Source organism: Apostichopus japonicus, chromosome 15 (assembly GCF_037975245.1).
Source record: "Apostichopus japonicus isolate 1M-3 chromosome 15, ASM3797524v1, whole genome shotgun sequence".
Classification (NCBI taxonomy): domain Eukaryota; kingdom Metazoa; phylum Echinodermata; class Holothuroidea; order Aspidochirotida; family Stichopodidae; genus Apostichopus; species Apostichopus japonicus.
Genome location: NC_092575.1, coordinates 70986 through 90656, shown reverse-complemented (window position 1 = coordinate 90656; position 19671 = coordinate 70986). Strand labels below are relative to the sequence as shown.

The 19671-nt window shown below is 37.5% G+C and overlaps 1 protein-coding gene across 1 annotated transcript; it reads left to right on the top strand.

Moving 5' to 3' along the window:
* Nucleotides 1–1370: 1370 nt before the first annotated feature.
* On the top strand, nucleotides 1371–18600 carry LOC139980839 (carboxypeptidase B-like). Its single transcript, XM_071992806.1, has 10 exons — nucleotides 1371–1526; nucleotides 8171–8252; nucleotides 8594–8818; nucleotides 9284–9385; nucleotides 10670–10780; nucleotides 13721–13831; nucleotides 14422–14512; nucleotides 16280–16500; nucleotides 16931–17015; nucleotides 18030–18600. Exons 1-10 carry the CDS (start codon nucleotides 1456–1458, stop codon nucleotides 18230–18232), a joined length of 1302 nt encoding a protein of 433 aa, XP_071848907.1. The 5' UTR covers nucleotides 1371–1455; the 3' UTR covers nucleotides 18233–18600.
* Nucleotides 18601–19671: the final 1071 nt, after the last annotated feature.

Sequence of the window (19671 nt, the reverse complement as noted above, 5' to 3'; positions counted from 1 at the left end):
TATATACATATATATATATACATATATATATATATATATACATATATATATATACATATATATACATATATATACATATATATATATACATATATATATATATATATATATATATATATATATATATATATATATATATATATATATATATATATATATATATATATATATATATATATACATATATATATATATGGTGGCTTGTTCATATTGATGGCTTTCTATTCTTCACCGAATAAGGAATGTTAGTAAATTCCATTTTTCTAATTAATCATCGAGTGTGTTTTATTTTGTTTCTTCTTTTGGTTTGAATGATGTTGATGAAGTTCATCATATTCTCACAGCAACTATAGCTTTCATTTCCCAGCGTGGCGATTTCAGAGCCAACTTTAATACAGCCATCGTATTAGTTTATACAAGGAAATGTTAGGAACTGCCTGGTTAATACTAGTATACAGAACAAACGCATGCGGAAACTTTATAGCAGCTCTAGTTTAATTTTGAAAAATGTTGGATGTAATTAATTCAACCTGCATCACAGCGGTGATATCATCTCCCATATTTAATTGCAGAGTCGTACGTCTGTTCTTCTATTGTGTCTATTCACTGGTGCGAATAGTAACTGTCGTTACATACAATGCTGTCATTACGCTAACAAAAAATCGCTTATACTCTCACAACCTTTGGAGAGAGATTCGGTTTTCATAATGAGGTTTATACGTACCATAATAAATAATGGTTCATTAAAAGTGTCTGTTCTCGCGGTCGCCAGACGCAAATAAAGTATTCAATCGGCATATCCTAACCACCAGTGGCTAAAAGAAGACCGGTGCGAATTCTTCATATTATGACTGGTCCGATTATAAATCTAGCCTAGCTATTTCTGTACGGCTGGTCCGATTATAAATCTAGCCTAGCTATTTCTGTGTGGCAGGACAATTGTATATACTTGCTTCAATTACTCTTTTATTTTTATTTTTATAAAACTGAACATGAGCTATATGAGTGTATTTTATTCAACTGTTTACTCGAGTCTCTACTAATCACCCTCCCTAACACACTCATAATAACTATCCGGTACTTCACCACACCGCCGTAGCGGCCAGCGTTACAGCGTATTTTTAACTTTGTTGCGACAGGTGGAACTTCATATAGAAGCCGCAAGTTCAATTTCATACAAGCAGCACGTGCCTTGTGTATGATACTGCAAATTAATATGTCTGTCAATATTCCTATCATACCGTCCTACCATATAAGACCTGAAGATATGCAAATGAGACCCAAATTCTGAGAGCTTGAACCGAAACCTAATCACAAATGTAAACAAGCAGATGTTAGTTCACATTGGCTTCTAAAGCAAGGCGCATGTGAACTATAAATACTGAATGCTTAATTACAATAGTTACATTTCAGCGAGTTACTACTGGTTTTGGTTCGTTGCTGACTTAGTTGTCGATGACCAATATGAAGCTTCTTATAATCCTTGGTATGCTCTTGACCGTTGGTCTGGCTCGGGATTACTCCGGGTGAGTCTATTTCTTGGCTTCATACAAAGTCTAACGGCGAGGGAGGTGGAGGGGGGGGGGGTGGAAGGGGAAGGCAGTGATAGGATTGACAATGTTTAAAAAAAATATTTTCGTGTAAATATATGTTCCATTATGTTTAATCGAGGTGACCGTAAACTTCCTACTGTATATCCCACGAAAAGAGAATAAGCCCTTCTTTTAAAGCGAATACATCCTCGTGCATGTTAATTCGAATATATAAGCGTATAAATATCTGCATACAACAAGAGGTCTTCAATCCCCAAAATATTGGTCCTAAACCCAGGATTAGTGACGCCCAAAAATTCTACTTTATTGGTGAAAAGAACTAGTCCAGGTGGGGACTTTTTAAATTCTACTTTATTGGTGAAAAGAACTAGTCCAGGTGGGGACTTTTTAAATTCTACTTTATTGGTGAAAAGAACTAGTCCAGGTGGGGACTTTTTAAATTCTACTTTATTGGTGAAAAGAACTAGTCCAGGTGGGGACTTTTTAGTGCTGAAAGTAGCAAGATTAATTGACGGGGAAGAGGCATAGTGGGGCAAAGGGGATCAATCAATTCGTACAGTTTGTGCCTGGTGTTCTTGTTATTATTCCAATCATGGTTTTTATTCCAATCACGGTTTTAATTGGCGAGTTTCGATTCTGGCACCTAGAGGAATTGGGGTAAAGTTACAGAATTATTGTTACTGTTGTGTGTCAGTCTATACCTTTGAGTACACTGTCACCATCTCAGCGGCCTTCCTAAAGTGTTTTCCAGATTAAAATATAAGTTGATAGTTTAGTGATTGTCAGTCTGTTCATTACAAGTACAAGAAGCCCTGGTGCAGCAATCCTTACTACTATATACAACCATGTCTACATGCATTTGAGCTATTTAATTGGGGTCCAATTCCAAATCTTCCCTCCCCGACTGATTTATGTAACTTTTACTAAAGGGTCACAGGCGAATGAAGGATTTCATAAAGAAGGGGGTGTTGCCCTTGCAAGGTTGTGTTAATAAGTACTATTGATATTTTGTGTGAGGTTGAAAATTGGTTGTACACCCGTACCGTAGCAATGGTAAAATCTTCCCTGGCTGAGTTTTATGTATTCGATTCTGGATATTTCAGTATGCGTATGCGTATGTATGCGATTTAATACTAGCCTGGATATATTAGAATGAATACGCGTGTGTATGCGATTTAATACTAGCCTGGATATATCAGAATGAATACGCGTGTGTATTCGATTTAATACTAGCCTGGATATATCAGAATGATACGCGTATGTATTCGATTTAATACTAGCCTGGATATATCAGAATGATACGCGTATGTATGTGATTTAATACTAGCCTGGATATATCAGAATGATACGCGTATGTATGCGATTTAATACTAGCCTGGATATATCAGAATGATACGCGTATGTATGCGATTTAATACTAGCCTGGATATATCAGAATGATACGCGTATGTATTCGATTTAATACTAGCCTGGATATATTAGAATGAATACGCGTATGTATGCTTGTATGTATGTATGTATGTATATGTGATCTTCCCGCAAGCAGGAACTCGCGAAAGAAGCCATGGAGGCTTGTAGACTCGCAAGCTGACCGAAGCCAATCTCTCGGCACACATTCATTTAACGTCCATGTCGGGAAATCGTTATTGAACAACACCCTTGCCAGACGACACACATTGCTGTTGGCGGGGAATCGAACCGGGGATCTCATGACTGGGAGACGCCGGCGTTAACCACTAGGCTATACACTCCGCCTATGCGATTTAATACTATAGCCTGGATTTATCAGAATGAATACGCGTGTGTATGCGATTTAATACTAGCCTGAGTATATCAGAATGAATAGGCGTATGTATTCGATTTATACGAGCCTGAGTATATCAGAATGAATACGCGTATGTATGCGATTAAATACTAGCCTGGATATATCAGAATGAATACGCGTATGTATGCGATTTAATACGAAGATATCTTTCATTTATCACGTTCATATATAAACTCCTTGTCTTTGGTTATGAAATATATACGGGTACGTATTCGCTTTAACACGGGTAAACATTCAATTTAATCCTCCAATATATATTGCAGTTTGTACCATATGGCCGACCCATAGATATTGACTTCAAGTCAGCCAAGGCTTCACAATTGGTACATTTCCGTTACAACTATAACCAGTCTACGCACAACCTTTCATTCAGATTTATTCACTTCAAACTAGGTAAAATGTCTCTACAAACTGCACTACGTATACCAAAGCTGGTAGCCTCGATTTGCTAACCGATTGGTTAAAAGATAATTGATAACTATGGTACAATGGCCTATCTGCGAATGACGTAAAGCTTTCAAATCCTAATTTACAGACATGCCGAAGTAGAACTTTCATGCAACAAAAGTCGTAGGTGAGGGTCGGAAATCCCCCTCCTCCCCTTCTCCCCTCCTCTCCCCTCCCCTCCGCCCCTCCCCGTTGCCAATTTTGTGATGAGCGAAGGGAAGCATTAAAGATGAAAGCCCTGAAATGATGGAATATGGATTCAGTCTTTGGTGTAACAGTGACCTGTTATATTGCTTTGTATGTCTTTTCTCGTTATGGTGATAATTTGCTTACTAACTATATACTTGTATGACAGAACGTCGATTCGTTATTATCGTAGAAGAAAATGATTCTAATGTGAATGTTTCCATAGTGATGTAAGTACTGTTCTTTGATCTCTATAGGACCCTAATAATTGGAGCAGATTAATCACTTTTATAATAAGATGACATGAACAGGGCCAATCCCTTACTCCAAACACACTGCTGACTTGACTAATCGTTTAGTTCTTGACTACACTGCTGACTTGACTCAACAGTTAAAATATCCTCCCATATTTTTTAAAAAGCTTCGATTTGTATACACGTGCTGATGTCAATGTCCACACCTGTTGGGAAGCAAACAAATATACGATACACCTTGGCGTGCGGAAGGAACAGCTGGTGTGGAGTAAAGTTAAGATAAGAGCTGTTACTAACCCTTATCTGATGTATGAAGTCATCAAGGAACGTATAGCCTGTCCAAGATGACACAGTTGGTTTATTTTTACTGATTGTAAGGCGGAGGCATATTATTCCAGCTTTTGGCAATACTATTACTTTGCCAAAGTAATAATATTCTACATGAAGCTAGAATAATATGCCTCCGCCTTACAAACAATGTTTCGACTCATTGGTCTCCCCACCCACCCCACCCCAACGCCACCCCAATGCAACTGTTATACTGAAATTATCATGTTAAAGCCCATTTTAGAAATATAGTAGGGGTAAGGTAGATTAAAAATACTCATTGCTCACATTCCCACGGGCCATGATAACATCAGCACGGTTTTTTACAGAGTTGTTGACATTTGACAATTCATAATCATGGAGGTTAAATATGAATCTAAGAGCTTGAGGCTTTTATAAGCCAATGATGGGTTGTTCGCGAGTTCCTGCTTGCAGGAGGATTTAAATACATACATAAATACACCCATATATACACACATACATACACACCCCCATACATACATACACAAATACTTTAGCGGCGATCATGGGGGGGGGGGGACGGGGAGACATGTCCCCAAATATTTTAGGTGGGGGATATAATATCTAATATCCCCCCCCCCCAATATTTGGTGGCATAGTTTTCTTTTAGCATATTTTTTTTTATTTTTATGATATCGCTAGTAATTTCAAAATAGAAAATGCTTAGATGCAACTTACAAGGCCTGGGAAGTGCCATTTCCAGCGATCTGGGAGGCATTTTCGGCCAAAATTTTCTTTTGCGCTTCGCACCAACTTATGGTGGCGCTATACGCTTAGATAGTTTGCCTACAAGCTTCGCCCCTCCCTTGGCAAATTCCTCGCAAGGCGCCTGTCTAACTGTGTCACAATTTGTTACTATATATGATCGAAAGTAGTTGTTACTTTTCTTTCGAAATGAATAGCTAGATATATATATATATATATATATATACATATATATATATATATATATATATATATATATATATATATATATATATATATATGGGCGGCGATCATGGGGGGGGGGAGGACGGGGGACAGCCCCCCTAATATTTTAGGTGGGGATATACGGTAGTTTCTAATATCTAATACCAAGATTTGGTGGCATAATTTTTGTTGTTGCTATCAATAGAAAATAATGCGTGAGATTAGTTATCCAAATCATATTTGGCGGTGGCTAAAACTTCATCCAACACATGCTGCATGAGGTAAGTGACTCTTCGTGGTCGTTTCTGTGACCTGTGACCGTATAGCATGTTGTCACTCATGATTATTATCATAATGTCTGTACATCGCTTGTGTATGAGTGTAAGTACGTATACAATCATAATGATCCACATCGATATGGGTTCACTGGGTTTCCATTTGGCCTGTTTCCTACAAGATTTCTAACCGCAGGGGCGTAGCCAAGGGGGGGGGGCGAAGGGTGGAGATCGCCCCCCTCGAGCATATTTTTTTTTATATCGAAGTTTTATAGTAGCCGTTATAAGATGTTTTAATATTTGTACACCAATAAATTAACTATGTCTGAATTTTCGAAATTCCTTGACCAACGCATTCTTCATCACACTTCCCTCTACTCGTGCAGTTTTGACCGGTCTGTTAGGGGTTGAAGGTTTTTTTTCTATATTGGTGGTCCATAGATGAAATTTTGTGCAACATTATGGATATGTTTTGAAGTGAATTTATTCAAATTCTGAACAAATAACGGGCAACCTTGAAAAGTGGGGCTGACGGGTATTGTGGGGCGTTACGTGTATTACCTACAAAAGCAATGATCCACAGGAGATGCAATGAGGTCCAACATGATATGTGACTGGTGACAATCTTCAAAAAGGTTATGGATGGGGAAAAAAAAAACTATTTGGAAATACTTGGTTCTCAGGCAAAAGTGTACATCTGGTTGGTCATTTTCAAGCCCGAGAAGTGCCATTTCCGGTGATCTGGGGGGCTATCAAAACCAAAAATTTTCTTGTACGTTGCGCGCCAACTAATGGTGGCGCTAGTAATTCGCCTGCATCCAAGCAAATGTCCCCCCGATATTTGAAACAAATCGCCGCCCCTGCACAAATACATACATACACACATACATACACACATACAATAAGCTAAACTGGGTAATGGTAATTGGGTTTGTGCCCCTTTAAGAGATTTACTCTTCATGTTATTTGCAACACACACCACCCATATCACACACACCCCGCTGCACATGTTTTGTATTGCGTCACTGTTCTAGGTTTTCTTACTATGTCGACGTCGATGAGTTTTCTGGTACATGTAGCCATGGAGGTTTTACCTCCATGATGTAGCCTACTTATTGTAGAAAACTCACTGGCTGAGGTAACAACCATTGAGTTTGCTACAATAAGTAGGCTACATGTGCCAGAAAAAAGGAGTTTGCCACAAGATAGGTAATGATAAAATAGTTAATATAATTCATATAGCTACAAGGGCCGGTTTGGGGCTGCATCGAATAAAAAGCCCCCCCCCACCCCATCACCGGCCCCTGGACACGTAGATGTCGTGCACTAGTGCTCAGGAAAAGACTGCTTGAATTGTGCACACTTGGGAGTGTGGGTGTGACAAGTTACCAAGGACCAGGGTTAACTGTTGTAAAGTCGTATAAGGGAGTTGTTATGGAATGAGGAGGCCTTGATACAATACTAATTAAGGATCTAGGAACACAGAACATTGAAATCTTATTCCGCCAACACCTCATTCAATCGAGAATGTAATAAACTTGACACCAAAACAAATATACAGACTATGTATATATATGGTGCCTATAACATGCTCTGAAATTTTGTTCAAAGTGCGGCTGCAGAAAATAAAAGCCAAGCTTGCGTTGAAAAGATTTTGGCACGTAAGGTTGTCCATTTAGAACGCCACTATCATTAGAAAAATGCGTATACATTGACAACGTGGATTTACATTTCTAAATAAACACCATTGAAAGCAAACATTAATGTTGTTCTATTTATTGATATACTTTTTGAGGTTATTTTCTACTGTTTCGTTGTAAACGTAATGATCTGATATGGTTAATGTTTGCTTCGTGTTATAGAAATAATGACACATATAATTATTTAATTACGATGTGTATGATGGCTGTATATGCTTCCGAACATTACACACTCAAAACAACTTATTTGCATGCATGGGTTACGGTACTACGAGTCGCTGAATTTCTATTATATGCGTTCTCGTTGAATATAGACGCATGGGGCCGCGATATATATATCATAGCGATGGAGGCGCTATATTAAATCTTTGCATGGATCAGTAAAAAACATAGAATAATTTAGTGCCGTAATAATGACACTTTATAGTTACAACGCAAAAACCAACATTACAAATAAAGCATACAATTGCGTGGCTTTAGTAATGCATTTACGTTATGAGGGTATTATAATCACCCCATATTCCCACAATACTGTGTTAACTCTTCGACCTGTTCTCAGTGTCAGACATAGCAATCTTGTTCCCGTCCTTCTGTGAATAAAGTTAACAAAACTGCGATATACCATGCAGGTTTATCACTGAACGCAACAATTTTATTGTGTCAATCCCTGCAGGTACAAAACAATTCGGATTACCCCAACCAATGCTGTCGACTTGGAGATTCTGAACGATTTTGAGAGAGATTTTAAACATTTGGTATGTTGCTCATTACTATGGCCTCATTTCTCACAAACTAAGCTTATACGATTCTGAAATTTACATTATTTGTCATTCTACTTTGCAGATTTGTATAACTTTGACGTACTAAACTTCAGTTCCGTGTGATGTTTTTGTGTGTGCGTGGTATCTTAAATTTGAAGCACCGTGATGAGGTTTTTCAACATTTCGGTTTTATAGACCTTTCTAGATAACGTTTGTACAATTATAGTCAGGATACTGTTGATTGTAATAAATGACTGCCTCATAATCAAACATCACTAATCGTCAATTTTATTTCCTTTTCATATCAAATAATATTTTGATGTGGTCTGTCATAGGTTGATTTCTGGCAGGCGACGAGAAGTCTGGATAGAACATGGGATATAATGGTACCGTCAGTTCTTGTTAGTGACATCGAAGAGTTTTTGAATGCTAATGGTCTAAGTTTTCGAGTGGGAATTGAAGATGTTCAAGAACTTCTCGACTCCCAAGTTCAGAAAAGAGAGTTAGCGATTTCGAGTACAGCTGACTTTAACTATGATGTATTTCACAGTTACCAGGAGGTGAGTTTTATTCTTAAACTCTATTGACTTAATTAAAGCTTTGATATTTTCAAGGTCGTTTTTAATATTAATTTTCTGTAGGTAGTTATCGTATCAGTCAACCTGGACCTCCCGAGCCACAATACCGTTGAATTTCTCTCCTTTTAGTTCAACATTTGGACATATAGGATACATCTATATCTGGGCCGATTGCGACTAAATATTTCGTTTGCTAAACACATGCATGAAATGTCTTTAGAGGGTCCCTCTCCTGTTTACTTTTGTATAATGTTATTACTATTTGTGTTACTATTTAATCTGTACCATACTACTCTAAAATAAAGATGTATGTGCTCCGGTTTTCTCTCGGAACTGAATGTTTCTTTCTGTGGCCAAATCGCCCGATGTCTTGTTTCCCGATATGGTTGTTAATGTATTTACTGCTATTTACGAGGTTATAACTTTATTGGTACTTTCATTCAATAGATTCGAGACTGGGTTTACGACTTCGCAATGGAACATTCTGATCTCATTGAAGTACAAGATGTGGCTTTCAGTTACGAAGGGCGCGCCATTGCGCTAATGAAGGTTGTTTAAATCATCTATAACGGCAACCTGCTTCTCTATGCTAAATGAGACTAACTTCTCTATTTTACCATGACTACCTTCTCTATGCTACCATGACTACCTTCTCTATGCTACCATAACTACCTTCTCTATGCTACCATGACTACTTTCTCTATGCTACCATAATTACCTTCTCTACGCTACCATGACTACCTTCTCTATGCTACCATGACTACCGGTACTTTCTCTATGCTACCATAACTACCTTCTCTATGCTACCATGACTTCCTTCTCTATTTTATAATGACTAACTTCTCTATGCTACCATGACTAACTTCTCTATGCTACCATGACTACCTTCTCTCTGCTACCATGACTACCTTCCCTATTTTACCATGACTACCTTCTCTATGCTACCGTAACTACCTAATCTACGCTACCATGACTTCCTTCTCTATTTTATAATGACTACCTTCTATATGCTACCATGACTAACTTATCTATGCTACCATGACTACCTTCTCTATGCTACCATGACTAACTTATCTATGCTACCATGACTTCCTTCTCTATTTTATAATGACTACCTTCTCTATTTTATAATGACTAACTTATCTATGCTACCATGACTAACTTCTCTATGCTACCGTAACTACCTTCTCTACGCTACCATGACTTCCTTCTCTATTTTATAATGACTACCTTATCTATGCTACCATGACTACCTTCTCCATGCTACCATGACTACCTTCTCTACGCTACCATGACTTCCTTCTCTATTTTATAATGACTACCTTCTCTATGCTACCATGACTAACTTATCTATGCTACCATGACTACCTTCTCTATTTTATCATGACTACCTTCTCTATATGCTACCATGTTACCTTCTCTATGCTACCATGACTACCTTCCCTGTGCTACAATGACTACCTTCTCTACGCTACCATGACTACCTTCTCTTTGCTACCATTTCATTTATATTCGTTATCATTACCTTACTACGCTACAAACATAACCTTCTCTAAAATACAACTACCATATGTATGATTAAATTACAAGTTCCATATCTATGCTTTAAGATGTATCACACCCATGCTAGTATACGATATACTATGTCAATGCCATATCAACTCTCTCCTAATAGGATTCACCGTATATATTCTATATTACATACCATGTTACCTATCCTAGCAATACCACATACAACCCACATATACTACCATTGAACCTATCATTGGTATAGCTAATAAATATAAATGTAAATATTTAATTTTAAAAACAGTCAGGTGCTTTCACCAACAGATTGGTAAACCAAAATCAGACGGATCCCCAAAGAAAGGTGTTTATTACCAAGGAGGCATTCACGCCCGCGAATGGCTTTCACCAGCCACTGTTATTAGCATCATCAGATATGTAAGTAACAGCACATAATTATGAAATAAGTTTATGAATGAAGTTTAGATAATAGGTTTTAACCAAGATAGAACCTACGGAGTGCCAATTGTTTCAAAACATGTCCAAACTGAAATCAACATGTCCAAACGGAAATCGACATGTTCAAACTGAAATTAACATGTCCAACTGAAATCGACATTTCGACACTGAAATGGACATGTCCAAACTGAAATGGACATGTCCAAACTGAAATCTACATGACCACACTGAAATCGACATGTTGATATTGATGTCGGTATGTCGACATTGATGTGTGTTATTGCAGAAATTGAAATCATCATGTCCAAACTGGTATCAATATACCGAATATAAAATTGACGTATTTAAACTGAAATCAATAAAGCCAAATCAAGAACGCATAACTCAAAATGACACCACGTTCACTGCTAGCTTCAAGTTCTGTTTTGATACACTTGGCGATTTTACAGGTGCGCCGAATGTTTCAAAACACGAATGTTTTGAAACTGACATCAATATGTCCAAATGAGATAACGGCATGTCCAAATAAGATATTATAGGGATGGCTGCCAGTTGTCATAGCATTTTGCGCCCGGCTCATTCAAGTTGCATCTCATTTTTACACGGTACAATAAGGTAGGCTTCCTAGCGGGTTGGATTCATAATATAACCAGCAACTGGATAGCAAGTAGTAATAGTATACGTTGGATCATTATTTCGAATGATTTTAATACGCGCTTATGGAATCAAATGCTACTGTAGGTTAGCTGTGCTAGCTAGCTAGCAAGTTACAAAGAACAAATAATAACATTGCCATTAGCCTACACCTGTACAAATAATACAAGATACGTACGTGTGTATATCGCATGCAGAGTATGATAACCAAAAAAAAAATTACTTCGTCTGCATGAGATGTTCCAGTTGTTATCTATGCATAGTTGTCAATGGTTAACGAATAAGAAGTAAGATAGGGGGCCTAAATGGATTCATCAAAATAGCCTACCAACTCCATGCAATACCAATTACCATGGTAAGAATTGGAAAACGTAGCCTAGCCTAACTTGAATAGAGGCTAAGGCTAACCAGTGCCAGTACATCACAGTACTAGAAGGATACTCAAGTCAGCCTAACTTAACTCATATACATGGAGCTCGGCCCTATGATATATGTTAGGTACGTATGTCCGTGCCGTGCAGAAATATTTGCGGCCCGGGTGCAAATTACCATGATAACAGACGTGTTTGGATAACTCGCTTTATGTTTGGACACGCTGTTATCGAGTTGGACATTCGAAACAAATGGCCCGCCAGGCTAGCTCGGAATGGATTATACAGGAGATGTAGAAACTAGCAAGCATCGCCGTAATCTCGACATTTCGCTTTCACTTTTTGGACAAGCCGATATCTCTTTGAACATGCCGATTTCACTTTCGACATATTGGTTTCACTTTGAACATGTCGATTTCAGTTTGGACATGTTGATTTCAGTTTGGACATGTTGATTTCAGTTTGGACTTGTTGATTTCAGTTTGGACATGTTGATTTCAGTTTGGACATGTCGATTTCAGTTTTGAAACAATTGGCACTCCGTAAGAACCTGTGTACATAAACCAACTACATAACGGATCCACTCTCAACCCCTGCAGTCCTATTGCATGGAGATTGTGACTGTATATATGATCATTGTCAGTTGTGTATCACGAGCCCCTTAAAAAGGGAGTAGATGCTACACATGGTCTTAGTTAAAGGCAGAGAAAGTGTAGATAATGTCTAACAACGGAGGGTATCTGACCAGAACAAGTATACTTACGTCATACTGGTGTGGTCGCCAAATACAACACAAAATTCGAAACGTGTTGTATCACGTTTATTCAGAACGTATAAACAAAAAAATATATATAACTTACTATAAATATATGCATCAGATAAAATTGTATTATAATCCACGTGTATCGGTGTAATAAATTACAACCGATCACAACATTTCAACATTAGTAGAAACAGCCTATATATATGCCAGACTTTGCCGAGACAACATGACCTCCTCTTACAAGATTTGTATTTAACTGCATGTCTTTGAGGAAATAATAATACACGTTACTTATAGTAACAGAAATATGCCAGTCTATATTAATACCCGACTTATAACTGTCTCGTTCACTAGAAACTATCCTTTGTTCAATGCAATATGCATATATGAGTTATATTTATACGATGTTAGTAATAAAATCAACTTACGGGATGATATCTGGATTAGCTCCTGGTTTCACATTAACGCTAGACAGAATTCATAGTAGACGATCAACATTCAGGAAAAAAACATCTTCATTTAGGAACACTAAGTAATCCCCGCATAAACGCTCTTGTGATGCGGGAACGCGAAGTAACCAATTGAGCTACATAAAAGCATTGTTGAGCATGTAACGGTCACGCCCGACATCGTGACCGTCCAACTGAAGTCGCAACAGACAAATACCTTGAGTAACTTCAACAATAGAGAAACAATTCCAAAGTACTGCATGATATGCGTCTGCTCAAGTTTGCAACTGAACAGTACGAAGACAGCGTAGCGGAATTTCTCCTGTGTCAGTGAGTAATATAAAGAAAGAAATTCAGCTGACAATGTTGCATATGTATATATGCTTAATTAAGACAAATACGTAACAAGTCCAACTAAAACTTCTACGTTTTTAAAATAATATAAACAGTGAAATGACACGAAATATTGACTAATTTTTTTAAGCAAGTGAAGAATTGCTTACTTTGTCGGTATAAATCAAAGAGTTGTGTATCTTCCTGCTTCCTTTTTTTAACGAGGCAAATTTCATTTGTGTGTCACCAGGGGAGGGTGGTATCCACGACGACTCCACTGTTCAAAGCACGCAAGGTGTCAGTGTTTAAAGCATGGTGTGCTTGGCTTGTCTTTTTTTTTTTTGTGCAGATGGTTGAAGATTATGGTGTGAATGACGATATTACAAACCTCCTGGACACCTTTGATTATTACATCATCCCTCAGTTTAATGCAGATGGATATGTGTATACATGGACTCAGGTATGCTATACACTCGAACTTAACTCAGTATACGCACATTCCAGTTGTCACGTGATAGAGTAGCTCCAATGTATGTCGCTACCTTTATGGTTTATGCTTTCGAACTTAACGCCGTACATGTGCATTCCAGTTTTCACGTGATCCCGTGTGTTTTTAGACCCGAATTCGGGTATGTTCTAATTCAAGTGAATACAGTATATGTGCATATCGAGTGACACATCAGCTCTGTGATGGAGACTGATAGAAATTAACTGAGAAATAAATTATCGAATTTAATGTCATATTTAAATCAGAAATCATAGAAAAGGATCACATTTTGAATTTAGTTCTTTTTTACATTTCAAAAGCAAGATCAAGTTTTTGCCGTCTGTTCAATGAATCCTTATATATAAGAACATTTGCATGGAAAGTATTGTGATAAATAATTCATAAACCTTTTAGTATTATTCCATATTATGTGATTACTGTAATTATTCAAGGGTTCCGAAGCGGAAATGTAAGGTGAGGATGGGGTAAATATAATGTTTCGCACACAGTTCAGATCATTAAATAGGTTAAAGTATGTTCCGTGACATAAATTCATATTTCAGGATCGTTTGTGGCGCAAAAACCGTCACCAATTTCCAGATGACGTATGTGACGGTGTTGACCTCAACAGAAACTACCCGGTAGGATGGGGAGGTAAAACGTTTGTCCTTGATTAATTATGACATCTTAGAAATACTTGATTGCCTAGCATTAATCCAGAAGCAAAGCTAGTATAAAGGAGAATCCAGAGCGATTTCCATTAATAACCCCTTCACACCCCTCCATCAAACATTACTTATTATTTCTATACAGAGGCTGAGGATAATCAATGCCTCGTCTCAAACCCCAATCCCCTCGATTGTAATATTACCCCCACCCCCCCCCCAAAAAAAATCGTGCTTTTTCAATTATCAAAGTTGTAATGTCATTGTCTGCTTGTCCAAGTGGAGGGGGATGGCCTCACCTTCATCATAGGTAGGGGGAATATTTAGTCGTGTTATTTTATATTCAGCCGGTGACTCATTAGAGCACTCCTGGCCCAGCACACTCTCCACAAAGGTTGATAGCCCTACCTAAATCACCATGAACACTATGCTATGCAAATTACTGTGTCTGATAGTTACTTGTCTTCCCCATGAAAAGTGCTACAAATCGTCTCAATTAATTTCGTTATCGCAATTCATGGTTAGAGTAAGCAGTATTGCACAATACCCCCGTAGGAAACGTAGCTGATATTTTATCAGCAGTATTTGGAGAAACGCCAGACAAAAACAAATGCATTAAAAATGAGTAAAGAAAGAAGAACAAAAATCACAGCTATTCAAGCTACAGTTGCTCTGTAGTGTCATGTCACGAGTGTTGATGTAGTGTCATGTCACGAGTGTCAATGTAGTGTCATCTCACGAGTGTCAATGTAGTGTCATCTCACGAGTGTCAATGTAGTGTCATGTCACGAGTGTCAATGTAGTGTCATGTCACGAGTGTTGATGTAGTGTCATCTCACGAGTGTCAATGTAGTGTCATCTCACGAGTGTTAACGTAGTGTCATGTCACGAGTGTCAATGTAGTGTCATGTCACGAGTGTCAATGTAGTGTCATCTCACGAGTGTTAACGTAGTGTCATCTCACGAGTGTCAATGTAGTGTCATGTCACGAGTGTCAATGTAGTGTCATGTCACGAATGTTGATGTAGTGTCATCTCACGAGTGTCAATGTAGTGTCATGTCACGAGTGTCAATGTAGTTTCATGTCACGAGTGTCAATGTAGTGTCATCTCACGAGTGTCAATGTAGTGTCATGTCACGAGTGTCAATGTAGTTTCATCTCACGAGTGTCAATGTAGTGTCATCTCACGAGTGTTAAAGTAGTGTCATCTCACGAGTGTCAATGTAGTGTTATGTCACGAGTGTCAATGTAGTGTCATCTCACGAGTGTTAAAGTAGTGTCATCTCAAGAGTGTCAATGGAGTGTCATGTCACTAGTGTCAATGTAGTGTCATCTCACGAGTGTCAATGTAGTGTCATCTCACGAGTGTTAAAGTAGTGTCATCTCAATAGTGTCAATGGAGTGTCATGTCACGAGTGTTAATGTAGTGTCATGTCACGAGTGTCAATGTAGTGTCATGTCACGAGTGTCAATGTAGTGTCATGTCACGAGTGTCAATGTAGTGTCATCTCACGAGTGTCAATGTAGTGTCATGTCTTGGTCACGAGTTTATGAGTGCCTATCTAATGCCGTCTACGTACACATTGACACATATACACATGCATAGAACGATACACCAAAATGACCTTGGAAATCCGGTATACATAATCTACCTTTCATTCATCGTATCAATTTGTGTGTGTCATCTTCAATGGTTCTGTGTGAATAGCAGTCTGGGTTTTTGTCTAATTTGCTTTCTTTATCATTTGACGCCAGGCAATGGTGCTCGAGGGTTCGTGTGCAGTGATGTCTACTACGGTGAAGCTCCATTTTCTGAGTTGGAACATCAGGATGTTTCGCAGTATCTCTATGATCTGAAGGACAACAAGGGCGTGGAATTCGTTCACTTCATCGATTTCCACACCTACTCGCAGTTACTGCTCTCTCCCTGGTCATATTCTGAGACGGTTCCAAACCCAGTTGATTATACGGATCATGTAAGTTACTTTAGGAGTCATCGATCGCCGGGTCGGACCCCGGGTACAGTAAGGTCACCGGCCCCATTTTGTACAAATAATTCTTGACGAATGCAAATGGGAATCGATCTTCTTTATCCATATTTCCCGGCCACGTCATATTTTCCCGGAACCCTAACTGAACCTAGGTCCGGGCTGTATGCCCCTTCAGTTTGGCGTGGAGTTTTATATAGAAGGATGTATGCAATTAATGGATAGGTCATGGAGACTGGAAAATCTTTACTTAATTCAGCTCGTTCATATGAAAGGAACTTGGAAATTCCGTTGTCAATCGTTCTATATGGTGTATATCGTACCCTCGACCCATGTACAAGGTGATACTGTTAATGATGAAACGCTAAACTCATTTCACTCTAATTTTGCTTCATAATGTACATAAATAATTCTCCAGGTTAATGTTGGAACTGCTGCATGTGAAGCCCTGAGGAAAGTGGCTGGAACTGATTACACAGTGGGACCCACCGCTGAAGTTTTGTGTGAGTATAACAGTATCCGATACAGCAGTCACTGATATAATAGATATATATATATATATAATATATATCTATCTATATATATAATATATATATATATATATACGGAGGCCTGTGGTTCGAATCCCGGTGGAAGCTGAAAGTTTTTTCACTGTTCTTGATTTTCCAACTCATTACGATTTTCATTTATATATATATATATATATATATATATATAAATATATATATATATATATAGATATATAGATAGATAGATATATATATATATAGATATATAGATATATATAGATATATAGATATATCGATATATCGATATATCAATATATCAATGGAGTTGGAAAATCAAGAACAGTGAATAAACTTCCAGCCTTCACCGGGATTCGAACCCGGGCCTCCCGCTTTGTACGCGGACACTGGAAGCAAAGCTGGAAGTTCTTTCACTGTTCTGGATTTTCCAACTCCTCGTTACGTTTTCAATTATATATATTCATTTGCCTTTGTCGTTTACCTCCATTTCATTAACATAAAGTATGTTCAAAGTATCTCTTTCGAGATCCGGCTTTAGGAATCACAAATGATTTCGAGTTAGTTAGCATCATGTTTGATCTCTAGAGCCTAGGGCAAATATTTCACCAAAACAGAACTAGTATTGTTCGATACAGGTGACTAACGCCTACAGTGGAATTACGACCTTTCCTACACTATATATATATATATATATATATATATATATACACATATAGATGTATATATGTATATGTATATATACATATACATATATATATATATACATATACATATACATATATACATATACATATATACATATATACATATATATATATATATATATATATATATATATATATATATATATATATATATATATATATATGTATATATATATATATGCGTGAGTGTGGTTGTGTGTGTGTGTGTGTAATCCAAGCGATATTTATACACAATTGAGGAGATAAGATCTGCAACTACATGGATTGCCTTTGTTTTTTTTTGCAGACGAGGCTGCTGGATCAAGTAATGACTGGGGATATACATCGAACGGGGGATTGGGCGCAAAGTACTCCTATGTAATGGAATTAAGAGACACGGGAGACTACGGATTTGTTATCCCTGACAGTTTCATCAACGTCTCGGGAAGAGAAACCTATGAGGCGGTCAAGCATTTTGGTTCAGTAATCATGTCAGAGTATGGGAGCTAAACCGGGACAACTCCTGCTGGTTGAAAGAGTAAAAAAATAATTAATTTTAATTTATTGATTGGGTGACTTGATTCCAGTTTGAATTTTGGAGATGTACGTCTTTTGCTGTCTGAAGACCTTACAAGTTGCAGTACTACGTTATAAAAGGGTTAGCATATATATTTGAGTTATGATCTTAATTGTTCACGAGTGTAGAACTTCTTAACATAGAGTTGCTGATAAACGGGTAAACCACCATTAGGTACAAAGAGTGTATTCTTTCATTGTTAACCTGTCGTATATGGAAGCATTGATTATTTATAATTGTATGATCATGGTATAACTTGCTTTAGATTGAATCATTTATGAAATATATAAACCAAAACAGATCAAGAGGCATGGCCCTGGTTCTCGACATTTGTCATTGCTTGCTGTTGTGACTAAACAGACAAAGAAATATACGAATTGAACCAAACACAGACCGTTTTCGGTGGTGATTTAATATGTTTCCATGAACTTGAAATCAAAGTCTTGCTCGTTGTGAACCTACAGACCAAGGAGAGGAAAGTGATATCCTATCGCTACTCTATGTGATATATCGCTACTCTATGTGATATATCGCTACTCTACGTGATATATCGCTACTCTATGTGATATATCGTTACTCTATGTGATATATCGCTACTCTACGTGATATATCGTTACTCTATGTGATATATCGCTACTCTATGTGATATATCGCTACTCTACGTGATATATCGCTACTCTATGTGATATTGATCCTTAAAATAAGTAACTTATCCAAACAGCTACGAAAATCTTTTTAGTTTTTGGATGATATCACATTTTAGCCCCTTCGATCACAAGATTGAAAACTTGAAGAAGTCCAAAACATGACGCAATACATGATGACGTTTTGAGACACATATGTTTGAATTTATAACGGTTTTCTTTACTTATTACCATGTGTTCTGCAATAGAGATCGTTTTTCAAAAGTTGAAATGATACAGACGTTCTTAACACATCCTTATTCTGGAATTCATTACAACGTCAATCCTGTTTATATCCAGTTTTAAATAGTGTGGAGAACAATAATGGGAAAGTAAAATATTTTGCATCCTTTTGGCACTTTGACCTCATTGTTCAATGGCAGCCCTGTCACAGTTACTGTTTAACTCAAATATTTGCAAACAAGGAAATTTCCCGGCCTGGATATTTGTGGAAGTTGTTTAATCACTAAGATCTCTGTCAGAATAAGCTAAACTGGGTAATGGTTAGGTTGGATTAATTGTTCGCGTTCCAATAGTCAAACCAATATTGACATGGAACTAATAAAGAAGACGGAGAGATAGCATGTATTGTGTTATTATCGTTGTATAAGATGGATTTATTCTAAGTTTAAGAAATCATAAACTTAATCACATTACTAATAATACTCCTTTTAAAACTCTAGCAAGAA

What these genes read in the sequence shown, in the direction of transcription:
- LOC139980839 (XM_071992806.1), top strand. Translation starts at nt 1,456, where the DNA reads ATGACCAATATGAAGCTTCTTATAATCCTTGGTATGCTCTTGACCGTT. An exon ending in AGAGAGATTTTAAACATTTG is followed by an intron (nt 8,253 to 8,593) that starts GTATGTTGCTCA and finishes GGTCTGTCATAG; the next exon opens with GTTGATTTCTGGCAGGCGAC. An exon ending in TTATTAGCATCATCAGATAT is followed by an intron (nt 10,781 to 13,720) that starts GTAAGTAACAGC and finishes TTTTTTGTGCAG; the next exon opens with ATGGTTGAAGATTATGGTGT.